A 16704-nucleotide genomic window follows, 5' to 3' on the forward strand; every position below is an offset into this window, starting at 1 on the left:
TTTCTGTGGGACGTACAAATCTGAAACCAAACACTTACAGAGCTGAGCATATCTCTGTCTTAGCATTATGGTAAATGGTAAATGGCCTGTATTTATATAGCGCTTTACTAGTCCCTAAGGACCCCAAAGCGCTTTACATATCCAGTCATCCATCCATTCACGCACACATTCACACACTGGTGATGGCAGCTACATTGTAGCCACAGCCACCCTGGGGCGCACTGACAGAGGCGAGGCTGCCGGACACTGGCGCCACCAGGCCCTCTGACCACCACCAGTAGGCAACGGGTGAAGTGTCTTGCCCAAGGACACAACGACCGAGACTGTCCAAGCCGGGGCTCGAACCAGCAACCTTCCGATTACAAGGCGAACTCCCAGCTCTTGAGCCACGATCGCCCCATGAACAGCCCATAATGCACTCTGTGTTGTGTTGCTGCTCTGCAAACTATGTCTCATGATGTCTATGTATGTTTCAGACAGGTCTGTGGTGTAAGTACACAAACATGCACATTTATGCATGCGTTGTTATCCTCCTGTCCATGCTGTGTAACCGAGTAAGGTTACAGTATATGAACAAAGGTATTGGGCCGCACCTCTGTTTGAATTCAGGTGTGCTCAGTCTGTTGCCACAGGTATATGACACCTAGACATGCAGTTTGCCTTTGTGTTATTCTAAAGAGCTCCCTGAATTTGAGTGTGATGCTGTAACATGATGCCACTGCTGAAACAAGTCAGCTGGTGAAAGTCTTCCCTCCTGAATATTCCACAATCAGCTTTAAGTGCTATTATTACAAAATGAAAGCGTTTAGGAGCCAAAGCAGCTCAGCCATATAAACTTACAGAGCAAGGTCATCGAGTGCTGAGATCCATGACATTAACTGTGTAACAAGTATATATAAGTAAAGTTAACTCATTTATGTCAGGAAAGGTGTTGAAAGTACATCAGACTAAAATGGTTTTCTTGAATGTAATGCTACCTGTGTGTCCTCTCCTTCCTCCCTCCTTCTAGCTTGTCCTAACTGTCGCTTTCAGTATGCGCTGTCTAAAGGAGGCTGCATGCATTTCTGCTGCTCACAGTGTCGTTACCAGTTCTGCAGTGGCTGCAACAACCCTTTCCACACTGTAAGTCTGTCACATACAGTCCTCTTCATGGTGTCATTTTCCAAGGAGTCATTTGAGCCATGTGATACTCTACCTAGGATACATGTGTGACAGAGAGGTGTGGAGTAGTCATCTACTAATGCTCAGGCTGGTGGTTTAGTCCCTGGCTGCAACAGTCTGCATGCAAGTGCCCTTCTGCAAGGTACTAACCCCGCTGCTCTCCGATGTACACATTAGAGTGTAAGTGGGTGAATTAGGCCAGTTCTATAGAGCACTTTGAGTCCTCAGGTGAAGTAGAAAAAGAACCAGTCCACATCTGATTATTTCACACAGACTGTGGGTAGTGAAAACACGTGTACAACTTTGGCAATTTTCTCTTAGATTGATTTTTTATCCCTAAAAAAGGAGAGCAGCATGTGATCATTAAAACACTGTTTTTGATTTGTTTTGTGTGAAATCTTGAGTGACTGAAACAAAAGTAAGCACTTCATAACGCTGCAGACGAGGCACTGATCCTCATGTTTGATCTGGGCCACAGCATTTCTTGTTCTGAAGGTGCAACCTTTGACCTCAGCAGCTTTGGAAAAGGCTCTCCGACATAAATTCACTGATGACACGAATGCAGCACACAGATTTGTTTTCTTGTTTTTGGCTGTTTCACATGAGACATTCAAAACAGCTGTTGGCAGCTGCGGTGTTTGTTCAATTCATTGGTGTTTGGTGCAAAAGTTCATCAACATCTTTCCAGTAAACAGAAACCAGCATTGATGCATTCATTACAATTTAGTTTTGCGTGTATTTCATCTGGGAAAGTGGACGAAATGATGACACGTGTGAAGTTCAGTTGCACATTTTTATGTCCTGTCTTTTAAAAACACTATTAGTGTTTAGTGAAGGGTCACAGTTTCCTTTTGTTTTTTAATTTTTATTAATTTCAGTGTTACGTGAGCAGACTGAGGGGAAAAATAAAAATGGCTGTCGTTTTCTCTTTTGTTTCCCATCAGACCTGTGCAGTGGACCAGTGCACGGTGTCTGGACTGCATGCCCATCATCCTAGAGACTGTCTCTTCTATCTGAGAGACTGGGAACCATCCAGGCTGCAGGCTTTGCTCCAGGTAAACACACATACATGTAACTGTGGAATGACACACAAGGATGGGAAGAGAAGAGGGAAACAAGAGACAAGGACACACAAACACACATAAACACAGACACAGAGAGGACACAGAGGACAAAGACACAAGGGGAGCCTAAATGTGCAAAAAGCTAACATAGAATAAACTCAGGACTACAAAATGAACCTTAACCCTTTAAAGCCGGTCAGAGCGGGCACGCTCTGTTTTACGTAACTATTTTTAAATCCTGGTAGCACTGCAACCACGTAAGCTAGCGCAATAATTTGTTTTGCATATGAAACCGGAGGAGTTGTACTTACATCTGATGCCATCAGCTTGTCCTCGGTCACAGTTTCCTTCCACATAAAGCTTTGCAAAAACTGCATAAAAAGCTCTTGCAGGAACAAAAACATAATATTCCAGAAACACGCTTTGCCGATCTGATCAGCTGTTCATAACACTTCCTACATTGGAATAGACGTCAGTGTGAACTATCACATGTCCGCCATGACCTGCCCGAAACCGGAAGTGATGTCATTTTGCAGAAATGTAGTTTTTTACCATCAGGGCTTCATGAGCCTATACTGGTGTTTTTAAAAGTTATCTTTGACTTTATGACTTTCTGTGTCGTTTCTGGGATGCTGAGGACTCATATTGCACTGCTGGAAATAGTTTATTTTGATGCAGATGCTGCTTTTTTGCAAATTTGCATCATAATATTTATTTTTGTTTTTCCTGCAGTGTATAAAAATTGGTGTATTTCAAAAATAAAACTATGAAGACACTCAAAATAAATTTCCTGTGGAAACTATTTTGTGCAACTTTTTTGTATTTACAGTTTTGAGGGATGAGCCTCTTAAATTTCTCTAACTACAAATATATGTTTAAAAAAACAAAAACGATTTTAAATTTTTTGTAGTTTATTGCACTTTTTTGCAATAAATGTAATTACTATGCACTTAATGAATACATATTATTAAAATATGGGCTATAACAGTTGTATTGATGTATAGCAACTTGAAATGCTCCCAAAAATGGCTCCACAGTATGTAAAAATATAATATAAGCTCTGGCGGACTTGGTTCTATGGTAGGTCTTAAAGGGTTAAACCATAACACAAAATGACATAAAAACACAAGAAACTCAAAACACAGGGTCATGTGACAGAGATGTTAGCGTGTTTAGAGCCGTTACTCGTTTCGTTTTGTCTCTTCTGTGTTTTTGCTGTCATCCTAAAGACCCTTCGTTCTTTTTCATGTGTTTATCTGGTCAGTGCCTGTTTTACGTCTCATCATATCTTATCTTCGTGACAGAATAACGGAGTTGCTTTCAACACTGAACCTCCTCCTGGAACTCAGACAGGTAGGCTGTTTCTTCCATCAAAGTTTTTGTTTCAATACTTTTGATGATGCTGTGGAGTTGTGCTCTTTCTAATATTTTCTCCATGGCATTCATATTAGTGAGGACACACTCAACGGCCCCACAAGTAAGTGGAAAACAGCACAGGGAAAGACACACTATAGGAGAGAGCCCAAGTTTAGTCATTACTGATGATTAAATACAGCAGAGGTGAAAGAGGTGCAGGCACAGGAGAATCAGAGAGTTGAGTCCACTGTCAGAGGCCACTGAAAGATCATTGTAACCTTCACGAGTGCTTTTCCTCTGCTCGAATAAATTCTGACTGAAACTCGTAAAATAAACCATGTGACTGCTGACAGAAGTAGCTGGATTAACTCTGTGTTTTAAACTACTCAGCTGTAAAAGGCTGATGCTGAGCAGGCGGCATGGACGCCCAACTAAGATTTCAAAATTCCTACCATGCGTCTACTAAAACGTCTGAATCCCAGTGTTTTCTGAAAACCTTGTAAGTGCTATAACTCAAGTAGAGAAGTGCATAACGTTTAATCTAAATAACTCTGCTTTTCATCTGGGAATTAAACAGAGTGCCTGAAACCTTGTATCTTTTCTAGGGTGTTCAACCAATGACAAACGTCCACCTTTGATTAGAATATTTGAACCAGGGATGCTTGATAATACTTAAACCAGTATCTCAAAATGCACATCATCCATCCATCCATTTTCAATCACTTATTTGGGTTTGAGTCATGGGGACAGCAGACTGTGATAATGTAATCTTTCCAGCGAGTTCTCCAGAGGGGAACAGAGTCCAACCCCTCTCCAGGAAGCTTGTTCGAGGGCTCAAGCTATGCTTTGAGGTGAGCCCGACTATATCTAGTAAGTAGTTCCTAACCTCACCCACTAGCTAAGGCTCCGTCCCCACCAGCAAGGTGACATTCCAGTACCAGTGTCAGAAGCCTGGATCGGAGCGCCAGGACCAGTGCCTGTGACTGACACACAATCCACTCCCAGTAACTCTATCCCAGGCAGGGTGCGCTGGACCCTTGGGTCGTTATAGTAACTAAGGGTGAAATGCAAATAAGATGTTTTTGAAAAAGTCAAATCCAAGTAATCAGTGTTTTAAATACAGGCCATTTACCATTTGTATTTTAGGGAATTTGGTGGGCTCTGTAAATCCTTTCTTATTGCAAAGAAACTGGATTTGTTCCACTTCTGGCAAACTTACTCCACATTTGTCTGTTCCTCTTTGTACAGAAAGAGAAATGTGGTTCATCAAATGTCTTTTTCTTCTACCAGTTTAAAAAAGTTTGCAGCTGGGACGCTTTGGCCTATAGGTGACAGCTAAGACTTTAAATTTAATGAAATCACATGATTAGTTCGTTACCAGGCCTCTGGAGAACTTCAGGACATGTTGAGGAGCTAATTTAGCCATTTGAATCAGCTGTGTTGGATCATGGACACATCTAAAACCTGCAGGACACCGGCCCTCGTGGACTGGGATTGCCCACCCCTGTTCTAGGCGCTGGGACATGCTTTCTGTAGGGTAATCTTTTTATATTTGCGTTCTTGAAAATGTAACCTGTTTCATTATACTGCGGTTATTAGGCACCTGGAGCCCTGGGACTGTACGGGGGTGGGTGGCCCGTAGCAGGGCTGGTTGCCGGTCACTTCTGGCCCTCTGGGACTGACAGCCTTTGGGCTCTCGCTCTTTCTCTCGTTCACACTCACGAACATTTGTATTTATGCTCCATCCTTTTATCAAACCCCCCCCCCCCCTTTTTTTCTGCCTGTCCTGCCTTAGATATCATACAGTATACCACTTATAATGTCACAACTGTAACTCTATTATGTCTTGATGAATAGAAATGAAGAAATAAACAGATAAACCCACAACAGTGCATTCAGATCAAAAAGCTGGCAGACAGGACAGGATTTAGCAAGTAAATAAATCTCTACTCTGTCCTGGCTAGCTTAGTCATTCTTTTAAAGAATGTAACACGTTGTTGTTGATTTGACACCATGACTGGCTATCTTAGGAAATGTTCATACAAATTAATACTAATACATCTGAATTCAGTTTTATTTATACAGCCCCAAATCAAATCAACGGTTGTTGTTTCAAGGCACTTTATATTGTAAGGTAAAGACCCTACAATAATACAAAGAAAACAAAACCCCAACAATCATATGATTCCAAATGAGCGAGCACTTGGTGACAGTGGGAAGGAAAAACTCCCTTTTAACAGGAAGAAACCTGGCTGAATTAATGGAGTTCTGAATATTATAATGAATTTTTCAATTAAGGAATTTTTTGTATTGATTTTCACAGATGTTTTTCTATATTTTTAAATGGGTACCTCTCTTCCTTTTAGATCTGTGTGGAGTAATAGAGCAAAAAGATGAGGGCGGGCAGCAGTCAGATGCAGCCTGTGGAGCTCAGACCCAACCTGGACATGCTGGACTCTGCGAGTATGGAGCTTTTAATGAGTAGTATTTGCTTTGCTTGTAATATGTTCCTTAGATCCCAGAGTCTCTGGCAGTCCATAAGGAGCACTTGTCTTTAATCTTGTGTGACCCTTGTTGGTTGCTTCAAATGGCTTCAAAACACTATAGTTTAAAAAAAAGTGTGCTAAAAACTTTTTGAACACAAACAGAAATAAGGGAATTGATAATTAAAGTAATTCACAGTTCTTTGTCCTCTGTCTGTGTCCCAGAATACTTGAACTGCTCTTGTTAAACCATGCATAAAAATGATTCAGTTAAGTTCCATTTTATTTTTATAGTGCTAAATCGTTTGCCTCAATGCGGTTTACATTGTAAGTTAAAGACCTTACAGTTAAAAAGAAATCCCAAAAATCACATAACCCCCAATGAGCAAGCACTTGATGACATCAAAACACCAGCTCCTGGTAGATAGAGCAGTCACCCAAGACTATAAGACTCGACTGACCAACCTCTGCACTGCCTGGAATGACCACAAGAAAGCCTGTTACTCAATGCATCACACATCGATCCTGAATCCCTGAATCAGGAATTTGTTGGGGATGTGTTAAACAACACTAGAGGCCAACTTCGAGCCGATTGCGCAGGTCACCATCAATTGTGGGATCTACCAAGGAGATGCCCTGTCCTCACTGCTATTCTGCATAGCCCTGAACCCCCTTGGTGAATTCCTCTACATAACATGCTAGGGAGACTGACTACGAAATGAGGCAATCGTCAGCAACCTCCTCTACATGGATGGCAACAAGCTGTATGCTAATAGTGAATGAAAAATAAAAAAGAATAGATAGATGGAAGCCACTGACATCAAGACAATGATTTTACTACCAGAAGGCAACACTGCAGATACTGTGAACAGCTGCAAGTACCTAGAAATCTCACAGGCAGATTGGAACCATGAAGAGGCCACCAGGTAAGCTGCAACCACTGAATACCTGCAGAGAGTAGGGTGAGTCCTGAGGAGTCAGCGTAATGGGAAGAACAAGATCTGGGCAGTCAACACCTACGCCCTGCCTGTCATCACATACCCTGCTGGGATAATGCTGGTCAAAGGAGGAGATAGAAGCCACTGACATCAAAACAAGGAAGCCCTTATCATGCATGGAGGGTTTCACCCCAAGTCCCGCACCCTGAGACTGTATGCTAATCACAACGAAGGAGCCCAAGGACTAGTGAGTGTCAGAATCCCTGTCCAGGATGAAACAACCAATAAGTACATCAGAGGAGCAACAAGAGTAACCATCATGGAAGTACAGGCCCTTGTATGGTATGTCCAGATAGAAGAAATGGCTGATATCCATAAATCCTACCAGTGGCTGGACAAAGCTGGACTGAAAGACAGCACAGAGGCACTAATCATGGCAGCACAAGAACAAGCTCTGAGCACAAGATCCATAGAGGCTGGGGTCTATCACACCAGGCAAGACCCCAGGTGCAGGCTGTGTAAAGATGCCCCAGAGACAATCCAGCACATAACAGCAGGGTGCAAGATGCTAGCAGGCAAGGCATACATGGAACGCCATAACCAAGTGGCCGGCATAGTGTACAGGAACATCTGTGCCGAGTATAACCTGGAAGTCCCGAGGTCAAAATGGGAGATGCCCCCAAGGGTGGTGGAGAATGACCGAGCTAAGATCCTGTGGGACTTCCAGATACAGACGGACAAAATGGTGGTGGCTAACCAACCGGACATAGTGGTGGTAGACAAACAGAAGCAGACGGCCGTAGTGATCGATGTAGCGGTTCTGAATGACAGCAATATCAGGAAGAAGGAACACAAGAAGCTGGAGAAATACCAAGGGCTCAGAGAAGAGCTCGAGAGGATGTGGAGGGTGAAGGTAACGGTGGTCCCCGTGGTAATCGGAGCACTAGGTGCGGTGACTCCCAAGCTAGGCGAGTGGCTCCAGCAGATCCCGGGAATAACATCGGAGATCTCTGTCCAGAAGAGCGCAGTCCTGGGAACAGCTAAGATACTGCAGGACCCTCAAGCTCCCAGAGGACCCGAGCTTGAAGGATAAACCGCCCGCAGGGGCGAGAGGGGAATTTTTATATATGTATTCACACAAAATGAGCAACTCTGGTTGGCTTTGGCATATTTTTTTTAATCCCTATTTAAGACTCATTGATCATTGATATCACTTGATATATAAATAATTTTTTGGTGGTGTGCTGGTTTCTAGGAAGCATTACCGGGAGTACTTGGTGAGCCTGATCAATAGCCACTCCATTGACCCAGCACCGCTCTACAGCTCAAACGAGCTGCTGCTGGCCTGCAGGAGGTACAAGGTAGAGGACACCCACAGGGATGGGGAGGACACCTTCACCTACTACACCAGGCTTCTTGAGGTGAGGATCATTACCTATATACATTTCACTGCTGAACATAAGTTCATCATTTCATTTCATTGCTATGCTGGCCATCTTTAGTTCAGATGTGGATCGTTATTCTGCTATTGTTTAGGTCCATTGGTTTCTGGGAATGGTCACTGTAAATAACTTATCACCTTTACAATATAAAACATTTTTATCCTGACCGCAGCGGCCACGTTAACCATAAAGATGTAGAATTGGTTTCACAAAAAGCAAGTCTGCAAAGTTCATCCTAACCTAACTGAGCAACTTGGGACATGTAAGACTGCCCTGTTAGACTTCTACCACCAGCATGCAAACACCAACTGGTAGAATATTTTCATTAACCACCTCAGAGTTCAGGCAGAAATGGGGACCCTTCACAGTTAATGGTAAAATTTAATACCCAAAATTAAATGAAAAAATGAATGACATCGAGTTAATGAGGAAGTGGTTGTATAAGTAGCACAGTGAGCTTTCCCCTCTCCCTGTTCCCTGTTAACTGAGTGGTGGGTTCCAAAAGATGACACACCAGTTAGAAGTAGGCTGGGTGTTATTTGAAAGGTTTTGGTCTAAATATTCTGTTTTAGTTTTCATAAGCAGGCGTGAGCGTGGTTGGTTTTGTTGTGTTTTGTTTATATAGCCGTAACACTTGCATCCACACTCATCATATTATTGATGCTGCTGTACTTATGTCATCCGTGTGTATTGTATTGGTTTTTATACAGTATGTTTTTTTGTGTCTGGTACAGACGCTGGCCAGAGAATGAATCTTTAATTGGCTTATTGAGCTTTGTCTCACAGCAGCTGTAGCCCCAGAAATATGATTTTGTATTTTTATTACCTACATTGAATACTGGGGATGGGTATCGTTTAGGTTTTATCCGATAACGGTGCCAAACCGGCACTTTTGAAACGGTGCCGGTGCTCAAACCGGTGCTTAAAGAATGGAGAACACAAAATTGGTCCAAAAACCTCTCATGTTCAGCTGTTTTTTGTAAAAAGATAACAATGTTAGCCTTTTCTGCAGCTATGGGGCATATATGGTATCACTCTTGGCTGGAAGCAGTGCTTAAACAATGGAAAAAACACAAACTTTGTCCAAAAACCTCTCATGTTTAGCTGTTTCCCTCTTTTTCTTTGGTCATTTTAGCCTTTTTGTCCAGGGTGAAGGGAGTATCTGCCATCAAACAAGAGGACAGCCGCATGTAGCTATGATGATGTTTGCTAGTTCACCTTACATGCATTAATGTAATAACGTGGTTAGCCTACTCAACGTAAATTACACACGAACAACATTAAGCTACTCACGCAGAGAAGAACGGCTGCTGCTGCATCATCATCCTCATCATTTCTGCTACACTGGCAGGGCTAGGGGCCAGGACTCTCCTCTTCGGGTTTTTGGGGGATGTTGCTCCGGGTCCGATAACAGGCACCACACCCGCAGTAGATGTGCTCGGTGTGAGGTCTCGCAGCAAGCTATCAAATATCAAGACCAGACTTTGACCGCTTCGCCTTGGACATTTTTAATCTGTAGCTCTGCTCTAAAAGAACGTACGTACCTGGGCCCGCCTACTATCCTCGGAAACGTAAAATGATTGGCTAGAAGTGTATCACAGCTCAGGAAAAAAAGCACCAAAAAAAAGTACCGAAATGTGCGCTGCTTTTCGGTCTGGTTACTACCGTTTATGTCAGAACCGGTGCCATCGTGGCACCGGATACCGGTACCCATCCCTACTGAATACTGACTCTAAAGACATTTTGTGTGTTTCATAGAGCATCTTTGCTTCACCAGAATGTATTTTGTGTTTTGGCCATCTGCATGACTATAAGGTATGTTAAAATCACCGTTGTGGTGTCTTTTCAGAAACTGATGGATGAAGTACCGCTCGGTGATAAGGTGCCACGAAAGAAGTAGAGGATGCTCAGTTCCTGTTTTATATCATTTGTAACTACATTAACCGTTCAACTTAAAACTCAGCAACAAGACAAGATGATCCAGAAGATCCCTGTTTTTCAGGTGGACAATGTATTAGTGTTCACTTATACCTCTGTGATAGTGTAAATAAATAGTTTGACTTTGTCAGAAAACCACATTTCAAAATCAACGTATGTGAGCTGGAACATGAGACAAGCTCTGACTAAATCATTTAAATCAGCTGAATGTTCTTTTGTGTAAAACTGTTGAGCAACAACATTTCTTTACATTTTTCTTCCGCAGAGAGACTTTCTTGAGCAATAGTTCTTCAGGTTTTCTCAAGTTTTTTCGAAGTTTGGATGTTGCCTGCTTTTCACTTACAGTTATGTAACACTGACCTATAACTCATTCAAGCATAAAAAATGCTCCTAACTCAAGAGATGAACCAGTGATGTGTCCTCACATATCAAACTACGTCACAAAGAAATCAATTTTAAATCATATTTGTAGGCACACTTGCAGCCTTCCAAAAACACAGTGTGTTTCCCCTTCTTTAGGTATGTCTGTGAAAAATGCCAAAGATATCACATTTTGACAGGCATAGAATAATATTTCTGTACCAACAAGGTGATTGCTAAAGAACAGCATCATGGCCGAGGGAATTACAAAAAACTGTCTACAGCAGATAAACAACATCTACAAATCACGTCCTAAAAAAGGAAGAAAAATCTGTCAAAGCTCCGACACAGGAACTGAGTGATTTACGTGATTTGTTTCTCTTAAGGAAGGGAAACAGAGAAAAGGCCGAACTACACAAGAACCGGACTGAAATGAGTGGCAACAGATCTTAAATCATCATCAATATGGACGAAGGATATCAGGGAGGTACAGTAGTGAATATCAACAGAGTTTAGTTCCAAAAGCCGCGTTTCAGCTTTTGGACTTTAGAATTGTACAGACGTTGTTTTTGGCTTCCATGTGTGTTTCAATACGTTTCAAAAATCACTGCACTTGCTCCCATTTTCCTCGCAAAATTCAAAGAAGTGAGAGTTGCTTTGAGACGTTTACACAGTACTGTACACTGAGGCTTTGCTTCTTTTTTCCTCAAATGAACAGCCAGTATTTCGGCTGGATCTTTTTATTGTGCCAACCAAATAAAACAAAACTTTCCTCTTTTCTCAAACTCGCTGTTTCACTCCCCAGCTGTGAGACGTAGCCTTACTTATATAATACACAGATGTGAATACAAGGGCAAATACTTTTATTTTCAATTGGCTTCAGCAGCAAATGAATCACTAAGGTAGCGATATATTTTTTTTGTTTTACTACGTTACCAAAGTTTATTGAAAGATGTATTGAAATCAGCTTGACTGTAACATTGGATTTGATTGGAGCAAATTAACATCTTATTGAAATTATAAGTGCTTGCATCACTACGTAAGCTCACATAAGAGCTTACTTAGTGATTAAGTAAGTTAACCTAATTAATCTTAAGTAAGTTAAGAGCCAAGAGAATAAAAGTTGTCCACTCTGCAGGGATGAAAACAAATGAAGGATTGTAAACTCAGAATCCACAGGTGACTGCATGTTTTGCAAAGGCTGTTACTGCAGAAAGTAAACAAGTTCTATTGATACATAAAAATTCATCTTTTATTTCCTTTCTTATAAAATGCTACATTTCCACTTGTTTTTACTGGCCATTTGAGAGTGGTAGGTTGCATGTAAAAATCAGAATGCTTACACTTGACAGACAGATAATGGTTTGACCAAATGAATAACATACTGAGAGTTTAAAAGCTGCCGTTTGTAATAAGCAAGAACATAAGTCCCTGTGAAAGTGTATTCTGTGTCATGTACTGTGTCTAATAAAGCATTCATAACATGACTGATACCCTTTTTATACAGTTTGGTAATGTTTATGCTGATCATCTGGTTAATCTACACACGAAGCAGATGAACCATACAACATATACAATATGATGTGGTGCGTAGCAACAGTCACAGACATGACTCTAAGCAGGACATTCGAGGAACCGTATTAAATATTGCCGTGAATGGAAATAAAATTTGACAATCTGCAAATTATGCAGAGCCTGTATTTATGTGATTTTACAACAAATCCAGTTCGGAAACAGTGATCAGAAGAATCGTTATCATTTTCATTCATGCTAAAAACATGTTCTGTAACATGTGTGTGTCGTATGTCATCAATACAATCCCATACCATTGAGAATATAGGGTACGAGCTCTGTGCTAGACCCAAGATGTAGCGCCCAGGACCGTTGAGTGGTTCTTTGTCCAAAGAAGGCTCCAGCATTTCTAGGTCTTGCATATATGATGTTAGGCTGGAGTACTAGCATTTGGCAGTCGTTCACTGAAACTCTCACTATGACATAGGACGCAGGGTTAAGAAAACTTTTCACAACATTTTGATGTGGAGGAGTGGAAGCTCTACTCTGAGCCCCTCCTTTATAACCGAGTTCCTCACCCCATCATTAAGGGAGAGCCTACTACCTCACCCGTCGAAAGAAGCTCATTTGCACCTCTTGTATTTCAGTCTCATTCTTTCAGTTACTACCCAGAGCTCCTAACCAACTTAATAACAGCCACGATTATTTCAGTTATGTTCCTACTCCACAGTTGAGGGTAGGAACATAGATCAACCAGTAAATTGACAGTTTCACTTTCATGCTCACAACAGCCTAGAACAGCATCCATCTCACTCCATCTGTCAATCTCATGCTCTGCTCTCACATCCCCAAGATACTTAAACTCTTCTGTTAGGTCTATACTTGTAGACCTCGCTGACTCAGAGACTTATTCCCGTGAACAAAGCAAGACAGAGCGCGATCCATTTTAACTTGCAAGGGGAGCCGATCGGACCAGGGTCTTGGAGCTGCGAGTTCCTCACCTGATCCCAGACAACTCCAAACTCCGGCCCCCTCTCGCAGCTCTTTTATTAACTCGGTGGTCACACAATCATCTCATTAATCATGCAACAGATAAAACACTCACATGTGAACATCTGTTGTGTGTGTGTCTATGAGCATGTGATGTGATATGTGTATGTGTGTCTGTGTAGGAAACAGGTGAGCATTCATGCTAAAGACCTAATCACCTTGCACGATGACAATCATATTGATCCACAATTCTCTAACATCTTCCACTCGGGGAAACAACTCATCAACAACCTGGAATGGGCAGCTGATAACAGTGGTTGGACCTCCTGATTCCCATCCTGGGTGCTTCACACGTGCCTGCAAACCAGTCTAGTGCAAGCTGGAGGTCACTGCCTGATAAGGCCACAACCAGAACAGAAACCACATCGCTCCTGCTGAATCTGAGGTGCAACTAACAAATGGAACCCTCTGCTGCACCCTGGCATAGCCCCTCCAAGAAGGCTGAAAAGTGAGAGCCCTCGGAAATCAGAGCACATGCTCCAGTCCCCTTTCTTGAGAAGGGGTACCACCACACTTATCTGCCAGTCCGGTCACAGGCATTGTGACCAACTTCCATGTGATACTGAAGAGACATCTGGCTTCATGGACACATAGAGCTGGGTGTCACCTGCATAGCAATGAAAATGTATGCTATGCCTTTTAATGATATTGCCTAAGGGAAGCATGTATAATGTAAATAGAGCAGGAAAACAATTTCTGTGATGATAAACAATCATAAACATAGAAAACATTTAATTTAATCTTTCAAAGCAGAAAAACAAATACTGCCGTTTTTAGCTCTTTCTACACCTTAAATTTCCAATCCTGGCTTGATAAACAGTCATGATTGTTTGAATGCTTCTACTCTCATATTAGTTAACAGTAACAATGTTTCATCAAACTAAAAGGATTATCTTCAACTTTTGATTTTGAAGTTAGCTCGTGGGTAACTTCCTGAAACTTGACGAGTCACTCAGAGGACTGAAGGCGGTGCTCTCTAGCACTGACCTGGAGCCAGTGGCAGTGATATCTAGTTTTATTGTAACTGAGGAGATTGTATATGTATTTTATTGTATTGTAAGCATACAATACTTTTTAAAACTACTACTGTGAATTGCATTTCTTATGACTATCCATCCATTTTCTTTCGCTTATCCGGGGGCGATTAGAGGAACGGCAGCCTAAGCACAGAAGCCCAGACCTCATGTCTGGGGGAACATCAAGCCGTTCTCTGACCCGAGGCCTCCTCCCATTGGGAACACCTCACCAAGGGGCCATCCTTATCAGATGCCCGGACCATCTCAGCTGCCACCTTTCAATTTGGAGGAGTAGCAGCTCTACTCTGAGCCCCTTTCAGATGGTTGAACTCCTCGCCCTAAGGGAGAGGCCAGCCACCCTTTGGAGAAAGCTCATTTACGCTGTTTGTGTCTGCAATTTCGTTCTTTCGGTCACTACCATAGGTGAGGGTAGGAACATAGCTCGACTGGTAAATCAAGAGCTATGCTTGTACGTTCAGCTCCCTCTTCATTATGATGGGCTGGTACAGGGTCTGCATCACTGCAGCTAAGCACCGATAAATCTGTCGATCTCCTGCTCCCCTCTCTCCTCACTCGTGAATAAGACCTCAAGATATTTAAACTCCTCCACTTGGAGCAGCAACTCATCCTTGACCTGGTGTGAGCACTCCACTCTGGATGAGGACCGTGGCCTCAAACTTGGAGGTGCTGATTCTCATTCCTGCCACTTCACATTTAGCTGTGAACCACTCCAGTGTGAGCTGGAGGCCACCACCTAATGAAGCCAACAGAAACACACGATCTGTGAAAAGCAGAGATGAGAATCTGAGATGATCCAAGTAGAAGCCTTTTCCCACTTGGCTAAAAGTACAAATTCTGTTCTCTTCAATAAAAATGAACTGCAATAGTGACAAAGGGCAGCCCTGATGGAGCGAAACTTATTGCTGACAATGTGAACCAAGCTCTTGCAACAGCTGAATAAAAATGCAATGGCTTGTAGCAACAGGCCGAACACCCCATACTGCTGAAGTACTTCCAGTAGAATTCTCTGACATGTAGACTGGTTGGGCAAACTCCCAAATATCTTAGAGTGGATAAAGAGCTGGTCCTGTGTTTCACAACCAGGACAAATACCACATTGTTTCTCCTGAATCCTAGGTTTGACCAACAGACAGACTCACCCTCCTGTACCCTGCTATAGACTTTCCTGGAGAGGCTGAGGAATGTGATTCCCCTATAGTTGGAGCACACCCTTCAGTCCTCCTTCTTGAAGATGAGAACCACATCCCCAGTCTGCAAATCCAGAGGTACCACCCTAGATATCCATGCTACATTGTAGAGGAATGTCAACCAGCAACAGCCTGGTTTAACTGCCTCAGTGACAACACCCCCAGTGACGAATGAGCCGCCCCCTTATCCCCTCGTCCTGCTTCAGAAGATGTGTCAGTGGGATTAAGCAGGTCCTCAAAGTATTCCTTCCACCGCCCGACAACATCCTCAGCTGAGGTCAGCAGCACTACACCTGCACTATACACAGTGTAGCTATGACTGTCTACAAGGGCTAAGTGCATACTCTGTTCAATGTAAGCATGGTTAGCTTTAAAAAAAAGAAAGAAGAAGATTTGAGTAAGATAAACATGATGTTTGATGTTTCATTGTAAAATATCACTCAGCAGTGACTCCATGACCCACAAGCACCTCCACTCAGTGACCATGGGATATTTCTTTTTAGATTGAGCACTGACACATATTTATTGTATTTTTAATTGTGGTGTTTCATAGGAATTACCACACCAGACTTTGAATGTTGTATATGAAAATCAAGTGCCTTTTATGTGACACTGGCTCATTAGTCAAAGTGTACTTTAAGTCTTCCTTATATGCATTTTTTTTTAGGCTACCTTTTTAACAACTGGTAAGGAGCAAGAGATTAAAAGATGAAATGTTGCCCTTACAGTGCTTTCTCCTTAGTAGGTCAGTGAGAACTCTCCATGTAAACGAAAACATTTGCTTTGCCCTGTCCATATTTCTCAGAGTAGTTAATGTCCTTGTGTTCTTCCCACTTTGTTGCCACAGTATGTGGAAGGTTTGAGTGGGAGGCAAACCTCCCGTAAGAGCATGGACCGCAACGTCCTGCAGATGCTGCTGAGTTAACAGCTGGATCTGTCCATGGTGCTGAAACCGTGTTCAGGCCTCCGGATGTTTCTATCCTGGTTCACATATCAGCTGCATGCTTTTAGTTACACTGAGAGGGACATGTTTGCTCTTCATGGCTGATTTAGGAGAGTCTTTGTATTGTAACAGCGCTCAAATGATAAGGAAACTGCCGAGAGACGGAAAACAGCAAAGAGAGGGAGAGTCGAGGGGGTTGGGGGAGATGATGTCATAGTTTTTAGTCTGTGCCA

General features: G+C 42.5%; 2 protein-coding genes across 5 annotated transcripts in view; both read left to right on the forward strand.

Moving 5' to 3' along the window:
• Window positions 1-12229, forward strand: part of rnf31 (ring finger protein 31) — a 58717-nt gene extending 46488 nt beyond the window's left edge. For 2 of the 4 annotated variants that reach the window (XM_086272852.1, XM_086272851.1), the window contains exons 19-24: window positions 1010-1122; window positions 2106-2216; window positions 3530-3578; window positions 5948-6044; window positions 8258-8423; window positions 10294-12229. In XM_086272852.1, the coding sequence (XP_086128978.1) occupies window positions 1010-1122; window positions 2106-2216; window positions 3530-3578; window positions 5948-6044; window positions 8258-8423; window positions 10294-10344 (587 nt within the window). In that variant the 3' untranslated portion in view covers window positions 10345-12229. Of the gene's footprint in view, window positions 1-1009; window positions 1123-2105; window positions 2217-3529; window positions 3579-3676; window positions 3703-5947; window positions 6045-8257; window positions 8424-10293 lie in introns of those variants that run through there. The other 2 variants (XR_015126187.1, XR_015126188.1) reach the window with 2 other exon arrangements.
• On the forward strand, window positions 6051-8251 carry LOC147309174 (uncharacterized). The gene has a single exon (XM_086272853.1). The coding sequence runs from the start codon at window positions 7175-7177 to the stop codon at window positions 8093-8095; it is 921 nt and encodes a 306-aa protein (XP_086128979.1). The 5' UTR covers window positions 6051-7174; the 3' UTR covers window positions 8096-8251.
• Window positions 12230-16704: the final 4475 nt, after the last annotated feature.

Source organism: Aulonocara sp. 'chitande type north' Nkhata Bay, linkage group LG18 (assembly GCF_057382095.1).
Source record: "Aulonocara sp. 'chitande type north' Nkhata Bay isolate Kocher_YH1m ecotype deep benthic linkage group LG18, A_spYH_male_GT1.1, whole genome shotgun sequence".
Taxonomy (NCBI): domain Eukaryota; kingdom Metazoa; phylum Chordata; class Actinopteri; order Cichliformes; family Cichlidae; genus Aulonocara; species Aulonocara sp. 'chitande type north' Nkhata Bay.